We start from the raw sequence: 26340 nt of genomic DNA on the forward strand, positions 1-26340 counted from the left end.
GGCAAAACCTTTCCCCCGCCGCCACAGGCAAACTGGTTTTACAGAAGGTTATCTGTTAAAGGTCACAATAAAAGTGAAAAAAATTTTCAGAAGGGCCTTTCTCTTACAGAGAGGTAACATGTATGCTTTAAATTACCAAACATTTTTTCTTCAACATAGACAATTGAGAGAAATCTGGCAAAAGCCTTACAGGCTGAATACTTGTGAGCTGAAAGGCAACAAATGAGTGGTTGACTTCACTGATTTAGGAGATACAAACCTGAACCTGGAGACAAGGCCAGTCAATGAGTGCCAGAGAACCCCAGCAAGGCCCGGGAATCAGAGGTTCGAGAGAGGCAGGAGCATGAAGAGGAGCTCTGCTGTTGGAAGCCTGTGACAGAAGCAGTTAGAGGTCCAGAGAGCCTGCCCACCTTGCCCCTCCAGGCACTGCTCCTCAGCCTCCAGATTAGAGACGGAAGGAGCCCTAAGCCAAGGAATGAGGGCAGTATCTAGGAGCTGGGCAAGGAAACAGATTCTCCCACTTGAGCCTCCTGATCACACTGACATCTTGATTTTAGCCCAGTGAGATTCCTTTCAGGCTTCTGACCTCCTCAACTGTAAGATCATAAATTTAATCCACAGAAAACAAAACATAAAACACTGACAGCAAACACACCACCCGAAATTTCAGAAAGTATAGAAAAGAGATCCTAAAGGCTTTCTGAAAAGGCAAATAGTTTGTGTTCAAGAATCAGAATGCTCTTTTGACTTCAGAAGAATAACTTTAGAAGACAATGGAGAACTGCTTTTCAAACTTCTCAGGGAAAATGATTTCTAACCTAGAATTCTAAACCCAGCGAAATTGTCAGACAACTATGAGAGCAGAAAAAAAAAGACATTTTTGAACATGTGAAGTCTAATACATTAATCCCACAAACAGCTAGAGACCGGATTCACTAGAACTGATCAAAAAGGAAGAAATGGGATCCAAAAGAGTGGAATCCAACACAGAAAAGTGAACTAAATTGCCAAGAGGACAGTGATGGGGAATCCCAGGTTGATAGCTATGCAGCAGGCCCAGAGTGGGCTCTAGGAAAAAAAAAAATGACATTTGAATCTATTGATGGGAGATAGTTATTTCTGTCAGAGTTGGTCATTTTAATTTAGAGAAAAAAGTAAAGATATGAACAAAGTTACACAAGGCATCAAAATCTGTTTTCTAACCCAAATTGAATGTTCTCATTCTATTAGTGGAAGTGGTTTCTATTACAGCAGGTGTCTTGAGTGAGGTGCTGGAGCTCTGTACGACAGCATACTGCTGTTGGGTTGGGCAGCTGGGCTGAGGCAGGCTGCTACGGTTGTAGGTCAGGGATGCGAGCATCCACGGCCATGGGAACCGCCTGAAAGCAGCCGATCTCATCTTCTCTGAGAAGCCAACTAGGGTGTGTCCCCATCAACAATAAGAGATTACATCTATTAGCAAAGACGGTTTCAAATATTTTACTAACATTCCTATTTCTTTTTTGCTTTTCTAGGTAGGTTCTATGCCCGACATGGGGCTTGAACAGACAATCCCGATACCAAGAGTTGCATGCTCTACTGACTGAGCCAGCCACGTGCCCCTCGGCATTTCTATTTCTCACAGCCCAAGAGGGATTATCCATCACTCTTTATTTTATGGATAAGGAAGCTGAGGCTTTGAGTGTAAACAGATCACACAAGAACACAGGGCTAGCACATGGCAGAGTTGGATTTCACACCCAGTTGGGCTCTAGACCTTGCATTCTTAAGCTGCTACATTATATTTCATTTGGATAGGAGACTTCCTTGGAAAGCCACATGCTATGGGCCTTTTTCCTTACTTCAAAGCAGTGGCAACTTTAGAATTTATAGAAAGGTGCGAGTGGAAGGGCTTAGGGACAGCAGTGTGGTTTAAAACTATGGGTGTGTACAGGAGCATTGTGAGGTAGAGTACAGGATACATGCTTTAAAAGTGCGTTAGCAGAGGAAGCATGCTATCCTCCAAGATGTTAGTGTACTTGGGTGAGTTGAGAGGGTTTGAAGAGACAGAGGTGATAAAGTCTCCCTCCCTCATCCCTCACAGCAGCCTCTGCTCCAAAGCCTCACTTGGTTTTGGCTGCACCCCATCTTCCTGCCCTCTACGATCTGCTTCTTCACTGGCTCCAATGTCAGAGCTGGCCAGGAGAGGAGCTGAAAGGCACGTATCCCAAGACCTGAAATGTCTGCAGTGTAAACGAGTCATCTTACTCATCTTCACCATTTATATGCATAGTATGAATGTCATAGAGAAACCCAAATAACCAAACTTGGGTGTGTATGTGGATTCTAAGGGAAATCTACTCAGCAAGAATTGGCCTGGGTCCCAGGCTCTCAGCTGCTTTGACTCCCTCTCCCTGGGTGGTGGCAGCCAAGTGCCCTTGCCTGTCTAGCTGGCGTGCCATAAAATCCTTTGCCAGGGAACATTGCTTCATTGTCTCCTCTACTTAGTATCAGCACACATAACTCTCCGGCTTCCCAAGCAAGCAGAGCCACACAGAAGACCCCTCTGCCACCAAGGCCTGGACTGGAGCAGTGGCTCTCCACAACTGCATGTGCAGCAAAAACAGCCCGGCCTCTGCAGAACAAATGCACATTCCAGGAATTTGGATACAGCAAGTCCTGGCACCACACGCTGATGCTTCCCAACATCTTCCACGGCACTTGTATTTCAGCTCAAATGTTTTATGAGTCCCTAAGCCCTCATGTGTGTTGACCCTGCTGCTATGGTCTGAATTGTGACCTGCAAATTGTGATGTTGAGGCCCTGTCCCCCACAACACCACTGTGGAGATGGAGCCTTCAGGAAGCAACTGGGGCTATGTGGAGTGATGAGGGTGGGGCCTCCCACAAGCCCAGGGAGAAGCCAGAGGATGAGCCCTACCTTGTTGGCACCCTGACCTCTGAACTATGAGAAAATAAACTTCTAAGCCGCCCAGCCTGGTATTTCGTTCTGGCGGCCCAAGCAGACTACTACACCAGCCTTTCTTTTTTTTTTTTTTTTTTTTTTTTTAATTTATTTATTTATGATAGTCACAGAGAGAGAGAGAGAGGCAGAGACACAGGCAGAGGGAGAAGCAGGCTCCATGCACCGGGAGCCCGACGTGGGACTTGATCCCGGGTCCCCAGGATCGTGCCCTGGGCCAAAGGCAGGCGCCAAACCGCTGCGCCACCCAGATCCCTACACCAGCCTTTCTTAATTTCATTGCCCATGACTCTTATGTCGGCCGTGGTGGTCTTTCAGGTTCTCCGAACCAACCCCAGGACGTTCTGATCACTACTCTCTCTGCACACCCTGCCCCTCTGGCCCCTACTCTCACACTTTGACAGCTGACACCTGTGCATCTTAACTCTCAGCTTAAATGTCCTTTTCCAGAGGTGGCTCTCTGTCAGTTTTTGGGGTTCACCCATTTTAAACTTTTCTTCTTGTGAACTTTTTTTAAAGTTTATTTTTTATTTTGATTTTTTAAGTGATTTATTTATTTGAGAGGAAGTAAGTGAGCAAGAACAGCACAGCGGAGAGGCAGAGGGAGAAGCGGACCCTCCCACTGAGCAGGAAGCCACACCCAGGGCTTGATCCCAGGACCCTGAGGTCATGACCTGAGCCAAAGGCAGGCGCTTCACTGACTGAGCCACCTGGGCACCCTGACAGTTTAAGTAATCCCTACACCCAGCAGTCGCTTAAATTCACGACAGCAAGCTCAAGAGTCGATTGCTCTACAGCAAGACACCCCTCTTCCCAAATTCTTAGGCCTATTTTTTTTTTTTCTTAAGCCTATTCATGATACATCATATAACTTCTCTTTGGTGCACATACTTTATCTAAAGCAGTTTCAATGATAAGGCCCCTGGGTGGCAAACTTGAACATTAGCTAGCAAATTAATTGCATATCTCTGTCAAATCTATACTTGTTTGAGGCTACCTGATATAAAGACAGCGACAGAAATACAGGTGTACCCTTCCCAGTGGTGTGTTTCTCACAGCCATGCCTTCAGGGTCGAGGTCACACTGTAATGCACAAGTCGGCATCAAAGTTTGACACATGTAATAATAAGCTGAAAGTGTTAGTGAAATAGGAGTGGGCTTTGTTTCCAAAAGACTATTTTATTTTAAAACACACACAGAGTTGGACACAACTGCCTTTTTAACTGTCGTGGTGGAGAGGGTCACACTGATTGCTTGCACCTGTCACCTCTTCCTTTCCGCTGAGCCCATGGCTCTCACAGACCACGAGCAGATGGCTCTCTTCTTTCATGTCCCTGCTTGTTGGAGTAAGAGTCCTTCGATGATAGCAATTATGTGACCAAATTTCTCATAACTGTTTGGCAATATTAAAGTTTTGCGGTTGCTGGCTTTCCTACTGGTGTCTTACAACCTAAGAAAAAAAAAAGACAGCCCATGAAATGACCTTGAATTTGCCCTTCCTCACAAAGCTGTTTTTGCTCTGTGTGGTTTCACAGGCTGAGAGGGCACCGACAGAGACACCTGCCCCTCTGCAGGGGAAGCAGCAGCAGCCCCCATCCCCTCCACCCCTCCAAGGACCAGGAGTAGAGCCAGGGTCAGAACTCAGTCTGCTTTTGGTACTTCCAGTCTAGTATGTTCTGGTACATTCATACCCACATTACATTTGCCATTGATGATTAAGAAATCAATTCCATCACCCTCACAGAATGAGGGTTTGGGGGTTTGTTTCAGCTATATGCCCCTCTAACCAAATTCAAAATTGAACTTCAAGGATACAAATTCCAAGATTTCAGACATAATACAAACACAAGACTAGGATTTCAACCTTCATGTTTTTTTTTTTTTCAACCTTCATGTTTTCTTCAACAATAAACTAATATTTCCACCTTCCCTGTTTGTCAACCATTCCTTTGCCCTTCTACACTTTTTCTTCAACCATTTCCTTTAGCCATATGGGTTCCCTTCATCCCACCAGACATCCACTTGAAGCTCTTCCATGAGGTTGGAGAAATGTACTGAATTAGGATTAGTTACAAACTTACTACTTATAAGAATATCCACTCAACGATGTAGTGCTTAGTCAATATAATCAGCAGATAAGTATTTTCTTTTTGAATACTAAGACCCTCCCCTTCTTAAACTACCTCATCATTCCTATGAGAAGTGTTTGCTACCTCTTCAGACCTTTTAGATCTCTTTCCTTATATCCACACTCTTGGGATATAAGACTCTCTCTTCAAGCCACAATGACCCTACCTTTCTGGGCTGGACTATTTGAGAAGCTGATGGCATCTGGAGAAGAGTAAGGGTTGGCTTATTCTCTCAAGAATGTGCTATCAGCCCCAATTCTGAGTTCAGAAAATCTGTACGCTAAACACTGACCACAACCCTTTACTGGGGAAAGAAGGGATCTAAAAGTAGAGAGGGAAAGAATGAATCCAAGGACTCAGATGAGGAGTATTTTCTCCATGTTCACCAAGACTGGATGTGAAGGATCCAGATCCTGGACCCTAATTAGTTAACCTAGAAGCTGATAATTGTTATATTGTAGAAGACTGACCAGGTTCTGCTTGCTGTGTGTTCTCTGCACTTTCTCGTCACTTTCCTTGGGAAAAACCTAGATGATATAAATAGTTCTGTTTATATTAAAACTCTATTGTTCATTTTGATAGCGTATTTGGTGCCACAGTTATACTTTCTTGTTTTGCTATATGGTAATAAATAAAAACCCATCGTATTGTCACTAAATTGAACTTACCAAGCATCTCTTCTAATTTTGTCATGGCAGGTTCATTCACATTAAATACACTGTCACCATTTCTAGGGAAAAAAGCAAAAAGCTCTTTAAAGTCAGGTGTGGAGGGGGAGGTGTTCATTATTTATACAGTGAGACTACTTTTCTTTTCAGGTTTGTTTATTTTTTTTTTTTTCCTGGTAATCTCTACACCCCATGCCGGGCTTGAACTCATGGCCCTAAGATTAAGAGTCTCAGGCTCCACTGACTGAGCCAGCTACTTTTCAATAGTCTTCCTCAAGGCCAGTCTTTAAGTAGTTGACAAGCCTGTTGCTCCTGCTCCACTTGTTGGCTTCATGCTTCATCCTTCTGATGACAGGAGAGACATACTATGAGACTCTCCTCACGAAGCTTGGTCACTTTTAAATTCTTTCACCCAGAAGAGGAAACATCTAACTATCTGCATGTACACATGGGTGTATTTATCTATCATACATGTACGTCTGTGTGTATATATGTAAGTGTATACAAGCACATGCACACACACACACTCTATTACACTCCTCCAAAACTTTTTTTGTTTTTTCAAAACTTTTCTTATGATTAATCTATACATTTCAATATTAGGCCAAGGCCAAAATGCTGGCCTAAAACACTTTCTTTGCTTCAATACCATTTTTTTTAAAGGTTTTATTTATTTATTAATGAGAGACACAGAAAGAGAGGCAGAGAGGGAGAAGCAGGCTCCCCGCAGGGAGCCCGACGTGGGACTCGATCTAGGACCCAGGATCACGCCCTGAGCTGAAGGCAGATGCTCAACCACTGAGCCACCCAGGCACCCCTCAATACCATTTTTATTCATAACTACATAAAATTTGCACAGTAACTCATGCTGACAATAACTCCTCTGGAGATTAATGAGTGAAGCCCGATATCACGTTTAGAGGACTTGGTCTGTATATCCTGTGCTCAGCAGCCATTAGCTATCACCACCCTCCAGTGCCCTGCAGTCCTGCCCAATACTTACACTTTCTTCTTTTCTATCACACCTAGCCTCACAAAAGCTGCTAAGGCATTTTTCTGTACATCACAAGACAGTACGTCGTAACATTGTGAGGTGCCTACAACAGAGGAGAAAGCGTGAGTGGACCCTTTTTGTTCTCCACTACAAGAAGTCACCACCCACAGAGGTGTGGCTAACCTTGATCAAGAAGCTGATTAGTGAATTTTCGAACTCCAGCCAAGTACTGCTTCTCAGTGAAGTTGTCATCTTCTTCATTCAAGAGGTATTTGCAAATTATCTGATTTTAACAGGGAAGGTGAGAGAAAGAGAGAAAAAGTACAATGCAAAAAGTACAATCCAAATACAATGCAACAGCCGCCAATGCGACATGGCACCCCCTTAATAGAAAGCAACACTATAGATAGAGCAGAATAAAGACTCTCCAAGGCTGGAGCACAGAAAAGCTACAGAATTCTTAGCAAGTCTCTCTGGAGCTTGTATCATTGCTTAGAAAATTAGAAAAAAAAAGCTTGAAATAGTATTGATATTTACTACAAGACACTTTCTTACTTTAATGGGTTGCAAATTAAGTGAATTACTATCAGCAGGTCTTATTCTGTTTACGAAGAGAGGGGCCAGACTTTGTGTAACTGTTTTCCCTAAAAACATCTAACAGTTTGTTAGGTCCCAAAATGCTCGATGACTTTTACTGCAGAAAGGTGCTTACAAGTAGAAGTGGCATTTGTCAAATACCTACTCATGCTGGACTTTGCACAGGGGCTATGTCTTCAGTCAGAGCACTGCCCCACCAGGACGTCGGTCCCAGTGGCCTCTGACCAGCACATGGAGCTCAGAGCCAGAGTCCTCTTCTGGCAAATATGTATGGCCTCTCTGAGGGGTTCCACTGCAAACTCCCCTCTCCCTTTGAATCTGCCCAGATCCTGCTGGCCATTTATCCAATCCCCTCTCTTTAACCACTCCTTAGAGCTCTGACAAACTGTTTCAGATACTTGCACTTGAACCTTTCTTCCCCTTCCAATATCTAGTGATATAAATAACTGACATTACGTATCATTCACATCTTGCATTTACTGAGTACCCACAACGTATCAAACACCGTGCTACTTGCTATGGAAAAAGCTGTAAGACACAGTATGACAGGCTTGGATATCAGTGTGGTTATGCCGCATCTTAGAGCTGTTACCCTCTGGGGTCTGGAAAAGGCCCCGTTAGAGGAGCCCTTGCTCCCCTAACGATTCACCTGAGAGGTGAATCTTTCATCCTATGGACAATCTCTCTAGTTCCATTATTCACCGTGGAAAGACTCTTGCCCTTTGGACCAGAAATAGCCACAGGGTGGGAGGTCTTAGTTATACTGGGTATGGGAGAATGAAGGAGAATTTGCAAAAGAGTTACATACCTGATAACATTCCACAAAAGGTTTAAAGAGACCTATTAAAAATTCTAACACAGTATTTCCTTTCTCTGTAACTAGGATGTCCCTGGTCGTCACTTGTATTGTCTCATTTTTACAGAGCAGGTAACAGCCTTCTTCAAAGTCCTGGCAAGGGAGGGGAGAGGACAGGATGTATCCACTAATCCAGGTTAATGGATGTATCCACTGCTGGTCTCAGTAAATGCAGCCATGTGCCCTCAGAACGAGAGAACATCAGCTAATTCCACAACCCTTCCAGAAGATTCTGGTTGTTGGCTGCCAGAGAAGCATGTGTTCAAACACTCAAAATGTTGAACCCCAAACACAGAAAACACACCAAAGATTTGTAAGTCTTAGGAATCACCAACGGGTGATGGATTTTCTCACTTTGCACAGCCATGTTCCTTAAATTTAAATAGGAAGCACATATAGCAAGTCCTAAAAATATGTGGAACTATGCTGTGCTCAAAAAATTGCTCATCTCACTCTTAGCTAAGTAAAACCTGTGCTCCCTGGCACAGTGCTCATAAACCCAACCACCTTCTGCTATCTTGGTAAACCCCCCACCCCAACAAACCCAGCAGTCTAGCCCACAAGCTACCTACACCATCAGGCAAGACCATGGCGTTCTAATATCAAAGCAAAAGGCCCAACACATTTCAACAAGTTGTTAACAGAAAATGTGTACTGGTTGGTAAATTTTTTAAAAAATAGTGTTGATTTATTCATAGTGGCTGCGCTCAATGTTCTAAGAATGCCTCTCCTCTCACCAAATAATTACATTATTCATTAAACTTGACTAAGAATCAAAATAGAGCTCACTGAACAGTGAGTGTCCAAGTGTCTCTATAATTCTGCCACATGTAGCCTTGGAGAAAGGGAAGTCACATGTGTGAATCCAAGCCTACTACCTCTAGAACTCACACTGAGAACATTACTTGTGCTCTTTGGCCATAAAGATTTACCTTTAGTGCGTTTCCTGGAAGGAAGATGAACTCATCTGAAAAAACATTGAGCAGGAAGCGAAAGCAACCGTAGACATCCTCTGAAAATAAATTAATTACATCACATTACAACACTGGTTTTTAAACTTTCAGGAAATGTCAAGAAGTCTGTGATTCTCCAAAATGCGCTATTCTCAAGGCAAATTATTCAATGCCAAGGATAAGAATTAAGGTCCCCCAGAGGAAGCTAAACCATTCCAAATTTTACCCACAGAGCAAACTACAGTTTAGTGGTATCAACGGATCTGAATGACAACCAGGCCTCTACCAGTCAATGTGGTGATGAGCAAGAGGCCACATTTCTTAGAAGCTAAGATGCTTCACTTTCCCTTCCCATGGATCCCTAGAAGAGAAGGAAAGTAACGAATTACTTCTTTCTCTATTTCTACTTCCTGTTGTCTTTACGGTACCTGCAGCACTAGAATTCACCAGCACACAATAGAGAAAACAGTCTCATTCTCCCGACACATAGGGTTGCCTGGCCCATCAGAGGCTTCTCCACCTTCTCTGACACACGCTGTGAACTTTCTCATTAGAAGAATATATAGACACAGGTATGTGAAATGTTGCCTCCAATCTCTGGGTGGTCCCAACTCTGGAAGACTACGCATATAGCCTTTAGTTGTAAACAAACTCCAATGTAAGAAATCTCAGAACAAAGATAAGATTTGAGTTTTCTGTGTCTTGAATTAAATTGTCTGACTTCTCCAGGCCCATTTCCTCATTCACAAAATGAGGGCATAGACACAGCACCTGAAGTTCCTTCCAGGGCTAAAAGTTTATGGCTGACTTCTCCTTAGAATTATGTATGGAGCTATGAAAAACAAAAACAAGAATATCAGTGTCTGGCCCACACCCCAAACCAACTGAATTAGCACCTTTGGTGGTGGTGGGGCGGGGGGTAGCTCTCCCTCCAGTGGAGCCTGGGTAGAAAACCCCTGACCTTGACTACAGGTTCCTGTGAACAAAACTGGTTGTATTCATTGTTCTGCTCCTCACTGCCTCTAGAACTCTACTGTGTATCTAGTAGGCACTCCTACACTCCTGGATTGTTTACCCACCCTGCCTGCTTCTGCCAGATACCGGAACTGTTGGCAGCAGAGAAAGGGCCCCAGACCAGGAGATGGAGAGCTGTGCTCTAGGCCCAGAACCTTCCCGAGGTAATTGTGTAACTTGCTAGGCCTCATTTTCCTTATTTATAAAAGGAACAGTTTAGGTTAGGCAATTTCTTAGGTCCCTTTCCATTCCCAAATTTGAGGCAGACAGCCATGTATTTAGGGCATAAACTTAATTTTTCTGGTTGTACAAGCCCCATTCTTTGCTGCTGCCTGGGCTGCACACATGTGGCTGGGCATTATAAGGCTTCAAATGTTGCTGCCTATGCGGAACTCAATGGTCGGGTCTCTTCCAAAGTTCAAGACCATATTCCTGCAAGTTACCTTTCCGCAACCCAGGGGTCATCTGCAGTGCCACAGCTACTAAGGAAGGGCGGACAAAAATGTTGAGTAACTGGTTCCTATAGGCTGAGCACATGAGGAGAGTGATATGCTGGAAAATAAGTCCATCGACCACTTCTGAGTCTCCGGAGTCCATATTCAGAACCACCCGGTCTTTGACAAGGCTGGCGATGTTGGAATGCAAGAGAATGTTGGACTGGATAACTTCTTCAGCAGGTTCATTATCTACACAAAGAGACAATTCATTCAGGCCAATGGCACAGAAACAGGATGGGTCTCTGCTGGGAGTTTTAGGCCTACCGTCCAACAAGGCTACTGACCTGACAGACTTACTTTCAAGTATCAGCTTCTAGCTTTGAGCTCTATCAGTTGAAGTAATGATACTCTATGGGAAAGATATCTTTTTTCTTTTTTTTTAAGTAATCTCAGTGCCCATTGTGGGGCTTGAACTCATGACCCTGAGATCAAGAGTCGCATGCTCCTCCAACTGAGCCAGCCAGGTGCTTGTGTGAAGTTTATTTTTTTGTGTGTTTGTGAAGGTTATTTATAAAAGTACTAAAGTTCTCTCTCTAAAGACATTTAATGCACTTTCTTTTCTACCCCAAATTTGTTAGCCATTCTGACAATTCCCACTCTGAAAACCAACACTTCCCTCAGGAACCGAGGATATTCAAAGTATTGTAATAGCAAGTTACAAGACAAGAAAAATCATGTATATGTGAATTTAACAATACTAAGACAAAAAGGTTCATGAATAAAACATGCTACACACACACACAATTTGCTTTGCAAATTTGCTGGTGAAACAAAGGACAATCCAGAGGCACTCCCATAGCACCAGGCCTCCCTGAGTACAGAGGGATGCTGAGGTGATTTTCTAGTTTTCCCACATCAGAGATAACTAAACAATTGGGCTCATAACAGGTCCTGGTAACTCACCACACTGACACTGTACAAGCCAGAAGACAGCTAAGGAGTGAGAATTACAGAAGCATGATGAAGAGATGGCATTATTTAACATTCTTAGCAAGGGAAATCATTTTACTGTTACCCTGTGCCAAAGGACTAGCTGACAGGGTGTGTGACCAGGTGCACCACTCCAGCTGGGCAACAAAGTCTGCTAATGCTTCATGGAGGGGATGACTGAGGGGTGTGGTATTCCTTCTGGACTCAATCACATCACTCTCCACTCACACGCCTTGTCTCAGCTTGCTCAAGGTCATGATATAACATATGATACTGTTATATATGTAACAGAATCTGCTATGGTATAATGATAGATGGATCACAAAGAGCTCTAGATATGAAAACAGGAGTATGGGATAAGTCAAAAAGAAAAAAGGAACTGCATCAGGAAGTGTACTGAAGCACTCTCCATGATTCTGTTACTTAGATACCAACAGACTCTCACTCCATGATAACTGGAGTTATTTTAGTTGCTGAATAGAGGCTCTTATCTGTGGACTGGCCACTTATTTATCCCACCTTGAAAAAAACAAGATGCTTGGAAAGACAGGTGCCTGTATTTTCATATGCTTCCAGGTCAAATTGAGTTAGTACTTTACCTATTCTTTTAGGATTTTCTACCTGAATCAAATTCAACATGTCTTCTGCCTCCCACAAGACTGTGAAAATACCAGGACACATGCCTGATTCATCTTTATTTCCCTGTTGGTGACCACCATCCAATTTGATGGCCACTTCTGCTAGCAGTTCCGCCTAAACATCTTGTAGCTCCTCCCCAGCTCTGCCATGGCCTTGGATCAGGCTCCTGCCCTTCTGAGGCCGAGCAGCCTCCTGGCCTGTCCCCCTGCCTCCAGTCCGCCTCCCGGTAGCCCATCTTTAAAGCTGACACAGGCTGTTTTCTACAGTTGTGTTCAGTCATGCTTCCCTGCTTAAAATTCGCCCCTTAGAACCTGATCCTATGTTAGCAATCCTTCACCCACTCATTCTCCTGAACGGCTCCTACTTTTCCATCAAGGTGGAACTTAACATCAAAAGTCAGTTCTATGGGGCACCTGGGTGGCTCAGTCAGTTAAGTGTCTGCCTTTGGCTCAGGTCATGATCCCAGGGTCCCAAGATCAAGCCCTGCATCAGGAGCCCTGCTCAGCGAGGAGCCTGCTTCTCCCTCTCCCTTTGCTGTTCCCCTTGCTTGTGCTCTATGTCAAATAAATATATAACTTTAAAAAAAAAATCATTTATGTGAGAGCTTCCCTGAGTGTGGGCCCTTCCCTACACAGAGCTCTCAGCAACCCTCTGTGGTCTGTCCATAGCTCTTTGTGTTTACTTCATTGGGCCCTCATTACAAGATCACCCACCCCTGCCTTCCAAAAGCCAGGAGAACCCAGTACGGGGTGGCATCTTGTTCATCCTTGTATCGCTGGCAGTTCCCAGCACCAACCAGACTCAAGAGGTTTAATGAGTGAACAGCAGGTAGCTGACTATAAATGGATTTCATTTCCAACTGTGGCTTAAAAAGAGATGAGTGTACTATACTCATTGTGGTGAGCACTGAGTAATGTATAGAACTGTCGAATCAACATTGCACACCGGAAACAAATATAACATGGTATGCCAACTGTATTTCGATAAAAAAAAAAATTGGAAAAACGAAAATAAAAAGAAGTGGGTATGGAGGGAAGAATACACAGAGGACAAGATGATTCATTTACCCTCCACTCTGCTGGGTACCAAGGAGACAGTGTTCTAATTCTCGAGATACTCAAGTCTCACAGGAAGAAGAGACGTATAAACAATTATTCTCAAGTAATCACCATGCTGCAAAGTCCCAGAGTGATAAAAGTTTTCTTTCTCTCTAAGCAAAGCTTTGTTCAGTGTCTTATGTAGGGTTTTTCATGCTTAGGCTGTAATCCTTCCAGATTAAGAAATAAAAAGCAAGTACTCTTATCACATAGGTCCCACATACATACCAGGCCAAGTGAGAAACCCCCCGAAGGCCTGGGTTAGGCCTTTTAGCCATAAAGTCTTCTCCACCAGAGCGTCGAAGTCCATGGATGGCCGGTTCTGAAGCAGAACAGCAACCATTAGGGGCCAGGGACTCAGAACCAGGTTTTGAATTTGCTGAAGCTGCATTTTATAGGCAACTTCAGTGACAAAGGCATGCATGTCCTCTGACTGTTTCTGAGGAATATACCTACAAGGAAGAATAGAGAAGAACAAATCATGGCTCTGCTACCCTACGCTAATCTGAATGGGGGATGGGAGAAGATAGACCCTTGAGAAGGCTGCACATACTTTCTGCCAACCGAATTCTCTCAGGTCACAAAGCCAGAATATAACTTTACGGTAGTGTAAACTGTCCATTTGTCTACAGGACGCTCTCATGACGTGATAAAATACACTCAAGGGGACAGAGTCCTATTCTTCCTGGTTCAAGTAAAAAAAAAAACCCTGCTGCTGCTGCTTTATAAATAGGATCTATCATTTCCTCTGTGAAACTGAGGCCTCCTCCAATAGACTGAGCTACTCTGTCCTCTTGGAATCCACTGTGCTTCAAATATGTCTCCCAGACCACGCTTACCAGGTTACATGGTAACTGCTCATGTCCACACTAGACAGGCTATACAGTTTGCCTGGCTACTATGCTGCCCTCCTGAGAAGCTCAAGGTCACCTGCCAAGAACTGCCATGAACCTCCCCTAACAGATTCTTCATGCATGGACCAGACTTGGAATCGAATGATATCAGGAGCCTACAAGGAGCTGGATGAAGCAGGGATATGCACAGGACCTAGAGCGGCCACACAGTATGGTGGCTTAATGTGAAAGCTATGGCCAATAAAGACACTCTGTCCTAGATAACTGGCCTTGATCTTGAGAGTGAAAGCCGGTGGCAGCAAAAAGCTAACACCTGCTTGATAGCTAATGAAGCAGCTACGGAGGCACGTTAGTGGCTGTGGGACTGCTGGCACTACAGATAAATTATGATGATGTAGTCACACAAAGCCTGGCTGAGTAGATGGCTTCAGTTGCCCTCACTTCCCCAGGTATATTTCTCCAAATTTAGAAAACCCAAATGTGTATCTGTACCTGCATCCCAAAAGAACCTATGTATTTCCATGCCCATAAAACTATAATCTTCTTGGGGCACCTGGGTGGCTCAATCGGTTAAGTGCCTGACTCTTGGGTTCAGCTCAGATCATGATCTCAGGGTCACGGGATCCAGCCCCACATCGGGCTCTGCACTCAACAGGGAGTTTGCTTGTTCCTTTCACTCTCTAAAATAAATAAAACCTTAAAAAACAAAACTATACCATTCTTGAGGATAGGGACTCACTCCCGTTCATATTATATAATCCCTTCTAGTATCAAAATACTACTTACCACATACTTTGGCTGACCTACCAATAGTGCTCAACAACTGCCCCCCACACAGTATGGGACAGTACTGCATGTACTGTAGTATAGTATAGTATAGGTAGTAGGGTACTGGTTCCCCTGAGGAGAAAGAGCAGCAGTCTGTGAATGTGACATATATATCTCCTGCAGCTGTTTTCTTTGGCAAACATAACTCTTTTTAAAAAAAAATGTTTAAGTAATTTCCACATCCAATGTGGGGTTCAAACTCATAACCCTGAGATCAAGAGTCATATGCTTCACTGACTGAGCCAGCCAAGCACCCTGTAAACCTAATTCTTTAACTGAAGCTTTCTGCTTCCCTGATATGTGATCTCCGATAATGAAGTCTCAGTCCTAGAAGTGGTCAACTCAAGAATCACAGCCACACTTTCAGATTTTCATCCTTATTTCTATGTCAGTTATGAAAACACAGGTCTTGCACCTTGGAACCAAGTTATATGGGTTCCGACTCATCCTCCCAGCTGCCAGAGATCGAAGTGACACCGGGTCTCCAAAGTACACGTGGATATTTCCAAAATTTTCAGAGAGAATCTTCCTGGCTTTCAACAATCCCTAGTAGTATCACAACAGAGGAAATGAAACAAAGAGTAAATTCAGAAAGGAGTTGGTGTATAAATCAGCATTTTCTCTAAATTCAAAGAATATTAAGTTTGGTTATCTTTTACGTACGGCTGTAGATTCTTTTGGCTTAGGAACCCCGAGAAGTTCATACACATAAAGAGTTTCTTCCAATATCTTATCGTAACTGATGCTAATTGGAACAAGGTATGTATCAAAAACTTCTCTTTTAAAAAATGGTTCCATCACGATATTCAGAAGACCTGTCAACAGGGAAAAATGGTTTCCCTATGTATTGAAATGTGGAGCAAACAAGGATACATAAACAGGAAGATATCAAAGTGTACATTACATACTAAGCCCATAAATATAAACAGTTACAACTTAAAGAAACAGTTACACTTAAAAAGAAACAAATCTCTTGCAAAAAAAAAGGAAAGTGTCAAGCTGTATTTAGCAGCTATGAGGACACTACACATTTTGGGTTTGTATTCTTTCAATCTCTAAAGGACCTACCAAATTTCGGAGTCAATGTCTTGGAAGAGCGACTTCTTGTCCCTTCGAGGAAAAATTCAACAGGAGCATAACCATTCTTTAAAGAGAAAACACAGACAAACAAAACAAAACACAAAACCCATTGCCTACTCTCAAAGTGACAAACGCTTCTTTTGATTCCTTTCCCCAAGTTGCCCCCGCGCTCCTAGCCTTCTGAGCAAACACTGCACATGGGGCACTCAGGTACGAGGGCTGCACGCAGACCGAGGAGGTCATACACATTCCTTCAGGGGAATAAGCAGCTAAGTGGTCCATTTGGGAGTGAAGAATTTAAGATCCTATGGCAAACTCAAGCTCCAGTGAAAAGGAAACACAGCCTGAAAAGTCCTTGGAAACTATCTGCATTTACCCGCAACATGGTTTTCACGTATTCAGAGAACACAGCCCAGTAGAGTTTGTTGCCACCAAAGGTACGCCGCATGAAAAAGGCACCCGACATCCGCAGCAGCTCACCGACCATCTTCATTCCCAAAAAGTCTAAATGATAAAAGAAGGAGTTCATCTTGAGTTGCTGATCTTGAAACTTTCTATAAATATCTAAACTCACATTCTTTTAAGAAAGATTTCATGTATGGAAAACAGCTCTATAATATTAATAATCACACTTCAAAAGCTGAAAATCCATATGAAGAGACATCTAATATTTATGGGAGGGAAGGGAATGTACGGGTTGCGTGTGGAAGCTACCTCATGCGCCCCCACACACCTCCGTGTTTACAACTAGACAAGCCAGAGATGGGGGACACAGCAGACAAGGTGACAGTAATGTCATCATGCTGAGTTCTTCGGCTAGCGCTGCTGCTGATCTTGACAAAAGACTGGCATGTGTCTTCCCTGCTGGACAGCTGACCAGACCAGCTCTTACCTTTCTTTCTTACCCATGAGATAAAAATAGCCTTCTTTTAGTGGCACAGATTAAATAAAGCAAGTCTGGGATGCTTTATTTTACCATCGATTTTAAAAACCTCCTTTTTTCCATTTTCCTCAATTTTCAAAGAACCTCCTCACATGTCTGTACAGATGAAAATGATTTTAAAGTACTTAAGTCGCTGGCAGTTTTTACCTCATTGCTTACTGCATTTATTAACCAAAGCGTATGCCTGAATCCCAACTTTCCTGGCTACCTTGAAAGGGAGATGATAAACAATGATTTGTGTTAGCAATCCTGCTTTTAGGAATCAGTCCTACAGAAGTAAAAGCACCAATTTAAGAATATATTGTAAAATTGTATCCATAAAACTACCAAATTACGGTATATCTATATTGCTGAATATTATATAATAACATTAGGAAGCTGGGCCTTGATCTTATACTGTATACAAAATTACTCAAAATGGATCAAAGACCTAAATGTAAGTTCTAAAAATATAAAATTCTTAATAGAGAACGTAAGAGGTAAAGCGATGATTTCTTGGATAGGACACCAAAAGCACAGAGAACAGAAGAAACTGACAAGAGAAATCAGGCTTTTCATTGTGATGAAAAGCTTCTGTGCATCAAAGGATCCACTGATAGAGTGCGAAGTCAACTATGGAAGAAATCTGATGGGAGAAGGGGAAAAAATATTTGCAGATCATGAATCTGACAACGGGCTGTTATCTAGAATATATAAAGAACTCCTACAACTCAAGAACAAATAACCCAATTCAAAAATGAGGACTTGAATAGGTACTTCTCTAAAGAATACATGGATATGGCCAACAAGTATATGAAAAGATGATCAGCTTCACTAGTCATCAGGGAAATGCAAATCAAAATCACACAGAGATACTACTTACTACCCATTAGGATGGCTATTATAGAAAAAAAAAACACAATAAACAAACCAAAAACCACAAAAAAAAAATAAGTGTTGGATGTAGAGAAACTGAACCCTTGCATACTACACTGGTGGGAATGTAAAATGGTGCACTCACTGTGGAAGACAATTTGATGTTCCTCAAAAAATTAAAATTAAAATTACCATATAACCCAGCCATTCTACTTATGGTATATACCTAGAAGAATTTAAAGCAGAGACTCAAACGGATGTTTGTACACCTCTGTTCATAGCGGTATTATTCATAATGGTCAAAAGGTAGAAGCAACCAAATGTCCACTGACAGATACATGATAAACAAAATGTGGTCTATACACCCAGTCAAATATGATTCAGCCTTTAGGAAGAAAATTCTGAAACATGGTGCAACATATGACCTGGGGCTGGGGAGAGAGTTGAATGAGGAGTTAGTGTTGAATGGGGATAGAATTTCAGTTTTGCATGATGAAAAGTAGGCGGGGTTCTGGGGATGGAAAGTGGTGAGGGCTGCAGAACAATGTGAATGTACTTAATACCACTAAACTATATGCTTAAACATGGCTAAGACAGCAAGTTTTAGGTTTTGTATATTTTACTGTAATTTAAAAATATGTTAAAAAAAAGTTAGATCTATTTATTGACCTTAGAGATAACCACTGATACATTATCAAATAAAAAAAGGCATGGCAGGTCATACATATTGGTGGTATTTCATTTTTCAAACCTAAACTAAAAACCCTACGTGCATACATACTTGTTTAGGTCTATGTAGCGAAGCACAGGACAGAAAGACCTAATCCAGACTCTTGAACATTGGGGTCGGATGAAAGAAAGGAGAGGGTATTTTCATCCTCATCTTCAAATACTTCAGTAACTGTTAAAATTATGTCAGTGAATATTTTCATTTTTATAATTAAAACAAAAGAGGAGAAAAACAATACGTACCCATTCCTGCTGCTATGACTGGTACAGGTAAATCATAGTTGTATAAAAGAAAAGACAACATCAGAAAGTCAATGTAACTTCGATGACTGGGCAGCAGAACAACTGGATGCTCCTGGATAGCTCGTTGTAGCTTTAAAATAAATGTTACATTTTGAGTAATTTCAGTTTTCATATCATTAAAATCACATGTCACATCAGAAAACGGAAGAATGTACATATGTACAGAGGGAATACTGAAGATGTTTTTCTGCCTCCCCGACTACATACAGAAAACTTATTTCAGAGTTCTAATTAAATAACCTCACATAATGCAAGAACATTAAAAATATAAATTTTATAGATCACTATAATAGTGATGATCACTAATGTATTATTTGGGTACCATATAATTTTTAAAAGATGTATTTATTTAGAGAGAGAGCAAGTAGAGGAGGAGAGGAAGAGAGAATCTTAAGCAGATTCTGTGCTGAGCACAGAGTGGGGCTCAATCTCACGACCCTGACATAACAACCTGAGCCGAAAATAAGAGTCAGACGTTTAACTGACTGTGCCACCCAGGCATCCCTAGTTAAGCATTTTACATACTAAGTATTTTACATGCATTGTTTAATACCACAATTTGTAAATAAGGCCTAAGCATTAGGTTCCTCATTTGTGACATGGTCACACATCTGATTCATGGCCAAGCTAGGAATGGACCTGAAGTGTGCCTGATTTTAAAAGTTAGCTGTCGTCACTCGCTGAGCTAGACTGGTTGTGTGTATAAGAGAAAACAAAGTGTCTCTTAGGTGTATTAATAAAAACAAACCTGAAACAGTAAGACAAATGAGAGGTATGGTGTTTCTCTAGCCATACACTGGACTCACCGCCAGGAAGAATGGGTGCCCCACAGTTGGAAGGAATTTGAGCTTCCAGATATATTTTGTAGGCTGTCAGCCTCAAAAATACTCCCCAGGATTAATGGACTGTTTTTTATTTTTTTTTTAAGATTTATTTATTCATGAGAGACACGGGGGGAAGGGGGGGGGGCAAAGACAGAGGCAGAGGGAGAAGCAGGCTCCATGCAGAGAGTCCGATGTGGGACTCGATCCCGGGATTCCAGGATCACACCCTGAGCCAAAGGCAGATGCTTAACTGCTGAGCCACCCAGGCATCTGTTGTTGTTGTTGTTGTTGTTTTTTCAATCTAACTATAATTCACCAAGGCAAGGTAATCTGAGATCAGTTAAGGAGACATGGTCGGTCAACATTCTCTGGATGGCTGTACCAAAAATTCTCTGACAGAGATATGGAGAGTGAGTCAGCAATCTAGAGAATAGTTACTGCAGGAAAAAGGAAGAACACTTGAAAGTCAAGTAAATGAATAAAACCAAACATTAAAAGACATGGAGAGGAAGGCCAATGAAGATAAGAGCTCCTTAGTACGAGGAAAAACAATATTAAGAAACATAAATGAGGGCAGCCCTGGTGGCGCAGTGGTTTGGCGCCGCCTGCAGATTGGGGTGTGATCCTGGAGACCTGGGATCCAGTCCCACGTCGGGCTCCCTGCGTGGAGCCTGCTTCTCCCTCTGCCCGTGTCTCTGCCTCTCTCTCTCTCTCTCTCTCTGTCTATGAATAAATAAATAAAATCTTTTTTTAAAAAAGAAAAAGAAACATAAATGAAGGGCGCCTAGGTGGCTCAGTCTTTAAGCAGCTGACTCTTGATTTCAGCTCAGGTCATGATCTCAAGGTCATGAGATAGAGCTGAGTATGGAGTCTGATTAAGATTCTCCCTCTCTCGGGGATCCCTGGGTGGTGCAGCGGTTTGGCGCCTGCCTTTGGTCCAGGGCACAATCCTGGAGACCCGGGATCGAATCCCACGTCAGGCTCCCGGTGCATGGAGCCTGCTTCTCCCTCTGCCTATGTCTCTGCCTCTCTCTCCTCTGTGTGACTATCATAAATAAATAAAAATTAAAAAAAAAAAAAGATTCTCCCTCTCTCTTTCCCTCTCCCGCTGCCCTTTATCCCCACCCTACCCCATGTGCTCTCACTCTCAAAAAAATTTTTAAAAATTAATAAAAATAGGAAAAGCTCTTCCTTTTGGAAGAGAGGAGACTATAACACTCCTGTTAAATCACTCCTGAATACTGGATTTAGAAAAATCACCATTTGACAATCATTAGGGTAATAACTGGTTCAGGCAAAAATCATCAGCTGAGGGGCACCTGGGGAGCTCACTCAATTGAGCATCTGACTCTTGATTTCGGCCCAGGTCATGATCTTGGGGTCCTGGGATCAAGCCCCACATCAGGCTCAGCACTCACTGAGGAGTCTGCTTGAGGTTCTCTCTCTCTCTCTCCCTCCCCATCTCCCCCACCGCCTATTAGTTCTCTCTAAAATAAATAAATCTTAAAAAAAAAAAAAATCATCAGTCGATGTGAAAACTCATGGAAGAAACTATGATGGAAACCAGGACCCTGAACCATCCTTAGATAGTATCTCTACATACAACACTTACTCATTACCAATGGAAATACAGTAACTTTACGGTGGAGAAACCTGGCTGATACCACCTTAACCAGATGATGAAAGTGACCACCACCATAAGGGGACAGGCAGCCACCATGCGCTCCTTGATCTATTGCACTGAGGTTACAATGTTGCTTCCTGCCCAAATCACACAACCTGAGTCTAATACTAAGAAAATATCACTCAAATCCAAATCAAGGTACATTCTAAAATAACTGGTCTGTTTTTTTTTTTCAAAACTAATATGAAATACAAAGATTAAGGAACTGTTTTGAACTAAGAGTCTAAGGAGATATGGAAGCTGAATATAACATATGATGTAGGATTTCTTTTGCTATACAAGATATAACTGGGGCAATCGATGCGATATGAATGATGACCGTACTACTGTGTATTTGTGTTCTATCAACATCAATTTGCTTACTTTAATAAATGCGCCATAAGGGAACGTCCTTGTTTATGGAAAAGACACAGCAGAGTATTGAGGAAACAATAAAAGAAGTGTTGTAGAGGGATCCAGGTAGATCATATACAGAAATTCCCAGTATTACTTCTGTAACTTAACAGACACGTGATGTTAGGTTAGTCTGTAAGTCTAGGCAGACCCTTGTCCACCTGGCCTGGATGCCTGCTGATGAGGGCTACTCATTTAGTGCAGAGTAACGTGTCTCTGTGTTGATTATATCGTGAGAGGTAGAAGAGACTGCTTTCAAACAAGCAATACTCACTTTCTGAATACCTTCTTCATTTACACAAACTTTTGAGAAAATTTGTTTGAATATTTTGCTCAGAGCAAAGGCAAAAAACCGAATGGCTCCCAGGCGCAGTTTGTGGCTCATCTCATCCAAAATCTCACACACTTCCTCTCGGAGGACATCGATGGATTTAGGAGATTCCTTGGAAAGCTAAAAGGAAAAGGAAAGCAGGGATACATCTCTGAAGAAAAGCCACCAGAACTCTAATCACTCAAACTGGTATGACTAGGTCCAAACAGACCAACATTATATAGCTCAAAAATGCTATGTTTTCATCTTCATTTCAGTTGAAATAATTTATATTCTGACATAACCCAGTAGATAAACGATCCTATTTAGACAACTTCAAAGACTGGAAATTCAAAGAGAATAGGCTTTCTAGGATAGCATCTCATTTTTCCATTTGATTTGTCAATAAGCTTACAACCAAATTCTCTAAAATAAGTTGTTGCCCATGAACTAGTGTCCTAGCATATATACTTAGCAGTTTCTTTCAGCAGATTGTCACAGCACTTCATCTGCTTGTTCCATGCTATTACAATGTAATATACAAGGTAAAAATATAAGATTATGTTGAAGTGACCATTCAGACTATATCAGATACACAGGTCACTGGGACAAAACTCTCCAAAGTTATCAAAGGATAACTAGTGAAATCAGTGACCTCACACTGGAACTCTCTTTATTAAAAAAATACACCACATCTTTTTGTAAAGAGAACAAAATGTTGGCTGTGTACTAGGCCTGGGGATAAACAAGTTAGTTTCTGTCCTGAGGAAACCTTAATTTGACCTTTCTAACTTCCCCCTAAAGAAGCAGGTTGAAAAAGAGTGGCGTCTATGTGATAGTATTTATCCTTCGCCAAGGAGAATGTTCTGCTTTAGGGTGAGGCCCAGAAAATGAGAGGGTAGGATGCTGGAGTCCCAGCTTCCAAAATTACATGCAGTGGAAAATCTGCTACTACTGCTGCTGCTTCTTTAATAATTGAGATGAAATTAACATAGCATAAAATTAGCCACTTCAAAATAGTAGCTACTTCACAAATGGATCATCATCCTCACCCCAGCTCCATATTTTATCTTTTTCAGGGAAATAGAGGAATCAGTGGATTGGTGGTAAGGATGGATTTCAGGAAACAAGCCTAGGAAAGGGAGTACACTTGGAAAACCATCAAAATAATTCAAGCCGGAGACAGAAAAGGCCCCCCAAAAGGTAATAATAGGTGCAGAAGGGAAGGGGAAGGGCAGTGAGATGCTCAGTTGTTTCAGGCAATAGAATGGACCATGGGGCCATCCTGAAATTGAGGATAGAGACCAGGGATAGAAGGCACTGTGGTATAGGGGTTGAGAAGGCAGGTATACTGATTTTGAGGTGTTTGTGAAACACATAAATTAGATGACCTGTAGGGAGTAGGCCAGTTGGATAAGAATTTGAACTCTAATAACCTACTCAACGTTAGAGGTCCTGTTTGGGCATTGTCAGAATATAGATGAAAATGCAACAGGAGGGATCGCTGGGTGGCACAGCGGTTTAGCCCCTGCCTTTGGCCCAGGGCGCGATCCTGGAGACCCCGGATCGAATCCCACGTCGGGCTCCTGGTACATGGAGCCTGCTTCTCCCTCTGCCTCTCTCTCTCTCTGTGTGACTATCATAAATAAATAAAAATTAAAAAAAAAAACTTTATAAAAAAAAAAGAAAATGCAACAGGAGTGGAAAAAGTGGTAAAGACAAAGTACAGACTAAAAGGACCCATTGAACTGGGTCACTTGGAGATCCACAATCTTACTGGACCAAGTGCACCAACCTGCTGACAGTAGGAGGTGCCTGGGGGAGGGCAGACTACACCTTTCAGGAGCTGAGAAGAGAAGGGAAAAACGGTGCATTAGGAAGAAGACATGGCCGGGAGGGCCTTCCCCAGCCCGGAAGTATTGATGCCAGGTGGGCCCATGCAAAAGGCTGAAGAGTAGGACACAAGACCCCCGGGGATCTGAAGGAGTCAGACAGATGAAGAATACAAGTGAGCAGGTTGGTCTGTTCAGAAGGAATTGCCTTCCCCAGGAATGGAGGGAAGTACAGAAGCAGAGAATGACCTGATCTCTTATGCTGTGCAACTGGGCTTCTCATTTGCCCAAGAGACCTGTCTGTACTTCCAGATCCTTCTTCCTGGAAACCTAAGATTAGATTAAAAGATGAGCACCAGCTTTATGACTCCTTGTCCCAGTGATGTCCCTTTTCAGTCTGTACTCCATGTCACACACCTGAGTGGTTTCTTAAATGCAGAAATAATCGCATCTTTCCTTGGCAAAAAGCTCTTCAGTAGCTTTTGTGAAAACAAAGGCAGCTTGAGTTGGCAGCAGAGACAAAGAGAGACAAGAGCTGTTGAGGAGAGCAAACTGGTGGCTCCTCATGACTGACAACATAGGATGGAAAAGCAAGAAGCCGAAGATGGCCATCAGATGCTTGCTAAGAGCTTCCAGCAAACAGAGGGGCCATTCTTGGAGATCTGTGCAAAACTGCATGTGACTGGGAGGGGTACGTGTACAGTGGCAGGGCTGGGAGGGTCTCAGAGTTTCATTCATCCTGATTTTGGATTTTCCAAGTAGGTATTCCAGTAAACAGAAAAATATACGTACGACACTCAAAAGAGACCTGGGCTGAAGTAACAGATACTAATACTCATTACATATTGTTATTTATTTATAACATAGTAATAATAATAATATAACAGGGAGACATCAGCATAAGAAAGGTACTTACAATTCTGGTAATAAAACTGCCCAGTGAGTGAGTAGGTAGAATGAGAAGGGATTAGAACAAAATCTTGAGGAACAGCAGCATTTAAAGAGACAGGCAAAGGAAAAGAAGCCCATAAAGACTAGTGAAGAATGCTGAAAAAGATGGGGGGAGGGGGGCCCTGGCTGGCTCAGTTGGAGCATATGACTCTTGATCCTGGGGTTGTAGGTTTGAGCCCCACATTGGGTATAGACATTACTTAAAAAATACAATCTTAAAAAAAAAGATTTGGTGGGTAAGGGAGAGAAAGAAAGGAGGGGGCGTGTGCCAAAAGCTACCAAGGATGTTGACAAGGTTGACTTTAGCCATCAGGGAGGAACCATTCAGTCTTGGAAAGAGCAATTACAGCGGGTTGGAAACTGGATCCCAGTGAGCTGCGTATATATGGAAGGTGACAAAGTACAGCCCCAAGTACAGAAAACATAGCCAACTTCTTCTGTGAGTAGAACAGAAGTGGGAAAGGAAGCACTGAGTCATATGGAGAGGAATATGCCCAAAGGAGGCTGATTTCAGCTGGAAGAGAATAAAGCGAGTTCAGTGACAAACAGTAAAGAGCTAATGAAGAGGAAGAAGCTGAAACACATTTGAAGGGACAGATAGCAGAGCAAAGTCCCTGAAGAGGAGGGAGCAGAGGAAATTCAGAGCAAAGGAGTAGGGGAGAATTGAACTCCCAGAGGAGAAAGGGCTCCCTGTCCCTCTGTAACAGGAGCGAAGACGACAATGATGGGAATCAGATGTACCTATATTAGTAGCTTGATCACAGAGTTGTCGTATAATGGTTTATATTTTCTTTGTGAAGTAGGAAGAAATGTCACTTGTTGAGGGTGAAAAGAGGAGGAGGCTGTAGACTCAGAAAGAATAGGGCAGACACGGACACTACCATTTTGGAGAACAGGAGAGAGTTCACTGGGGAAACAGGGAATTCCTGGGTAACGCAGAGGGCCCAGTGTGTTGCCCAATTCTGAGTTTATAATTCCAAACTACCTGCATTATGTGATTTTTTTTTTTTTTCTCAGCAGCACAGCCAAGTTTGAGAAATGCTGGCTTACATCAGTCACACTTAATCTGGCTGTGTATTAGTTATTTGGGGAGCTTTTGGAGGAGGGGGGAAGGAGGAGAAAGGGGGACAAAGAGGAGGAGGTAGGGAGGAAAAGGGGTGGGGGTAGGGAGGGCTAATAGTCTCTCTAAAACAAATCATGACAGATCAAACCAAAAAGATTAGGAGCATAGGTTATATGTTCAAATCAGAAACAAAACAAAACAAAACAAAACAAAACAGTAGGGATAAAGAACTTCTCTGAGGCCGTAGGCCTGACTAAATTCCATTTCAAAATCAATGGAGGGGCACTTAGGCTCAGTTGGTTCAAGTGTCTGCCTTTGGCTCAAGACATGATCCAGGGGTCCTGGGATCGAGCCCT

General features: G+C 42.6%; 1 protein-coding gene across 4 annotated transcripts in view; it reads right to left on the reverse strand.

Annotated features, from left to right (window-relative positions):
- Positions 1 to 4120: 4120 nt before the first annotated feature.
- The window catches only part of GNPAT (glyceronephosphate O-acyltransferase), a 35336-nt gene continuing 13116 nt past the window's right edge, over positions 4121 to 26340 (reverse strand). For all 4 annotated transcript variants that reach the window (XM_072823086.1, XM_072823085.1, XM_072823087.1 and 1 more), the window contains 14 exons: positions 22103 to 22279; positions 18868 to 18997; positions 16474 to 16601; positions 16086 to 16161; positions 15681 to 15832; positions 15433 to 15563; positions 13564 to 13787; positions 10616 to 10858; positions 9138 to 9217; positions 8158 to 8298; positions 6936 to 7035; positions 6762 to 6855; positions 5759 to 5820; positions 4121 to 4411 (listed from right to left, as the gene is read on the reverse strand). In XM_072823086.1, the coding sequence (XP_072679187.1) occupies positions 4368 to 4411; positions 5759 to 5820; positions 6762 to 6855; positions 6936 to 7035; positions 8158 to 8298; positions 9138 to 9217; positions 10616 to 10858; positions 13564 to 13787; positions 15433 to 15563; positions 15681 to 15832; positions 16086 to 16161; positions 16474 to 16601; positions 18868 to 18997; positions 22103 to 22279 (1782 nt within the window). In that variant the 3' untranslated portion in view covers positions 4121 to 4367. The remainder of the gene's footprint in view (positions 4412 to 5758; positions 5821 to 6761; positions 6856 to 6935; positions 7036 to 8157; positions 8299 to 9137; positions 9218 to 10615; positions 10859 to 13563; positions 13788 to 15432; positions 15564 to 15680; positions 15833 to 16085; positions 16162 to 16473; positions 16602 to 18867; positions 18998 to 22102; positions 22280 to 26340) is intronic.

Source organism: Canis lupus, chromosome 4 (assembly GCF_048164855.1).
Source record: "Canis lupus baileyi chromosome 4, mCanLup2.hap1, whole genome shotgun sequence".
Lineage (NCBI taxonomy): Eukaryota > Metazoa > Chordata > Mammalia > Carnivora > Canidae > Canis > Canis lupus.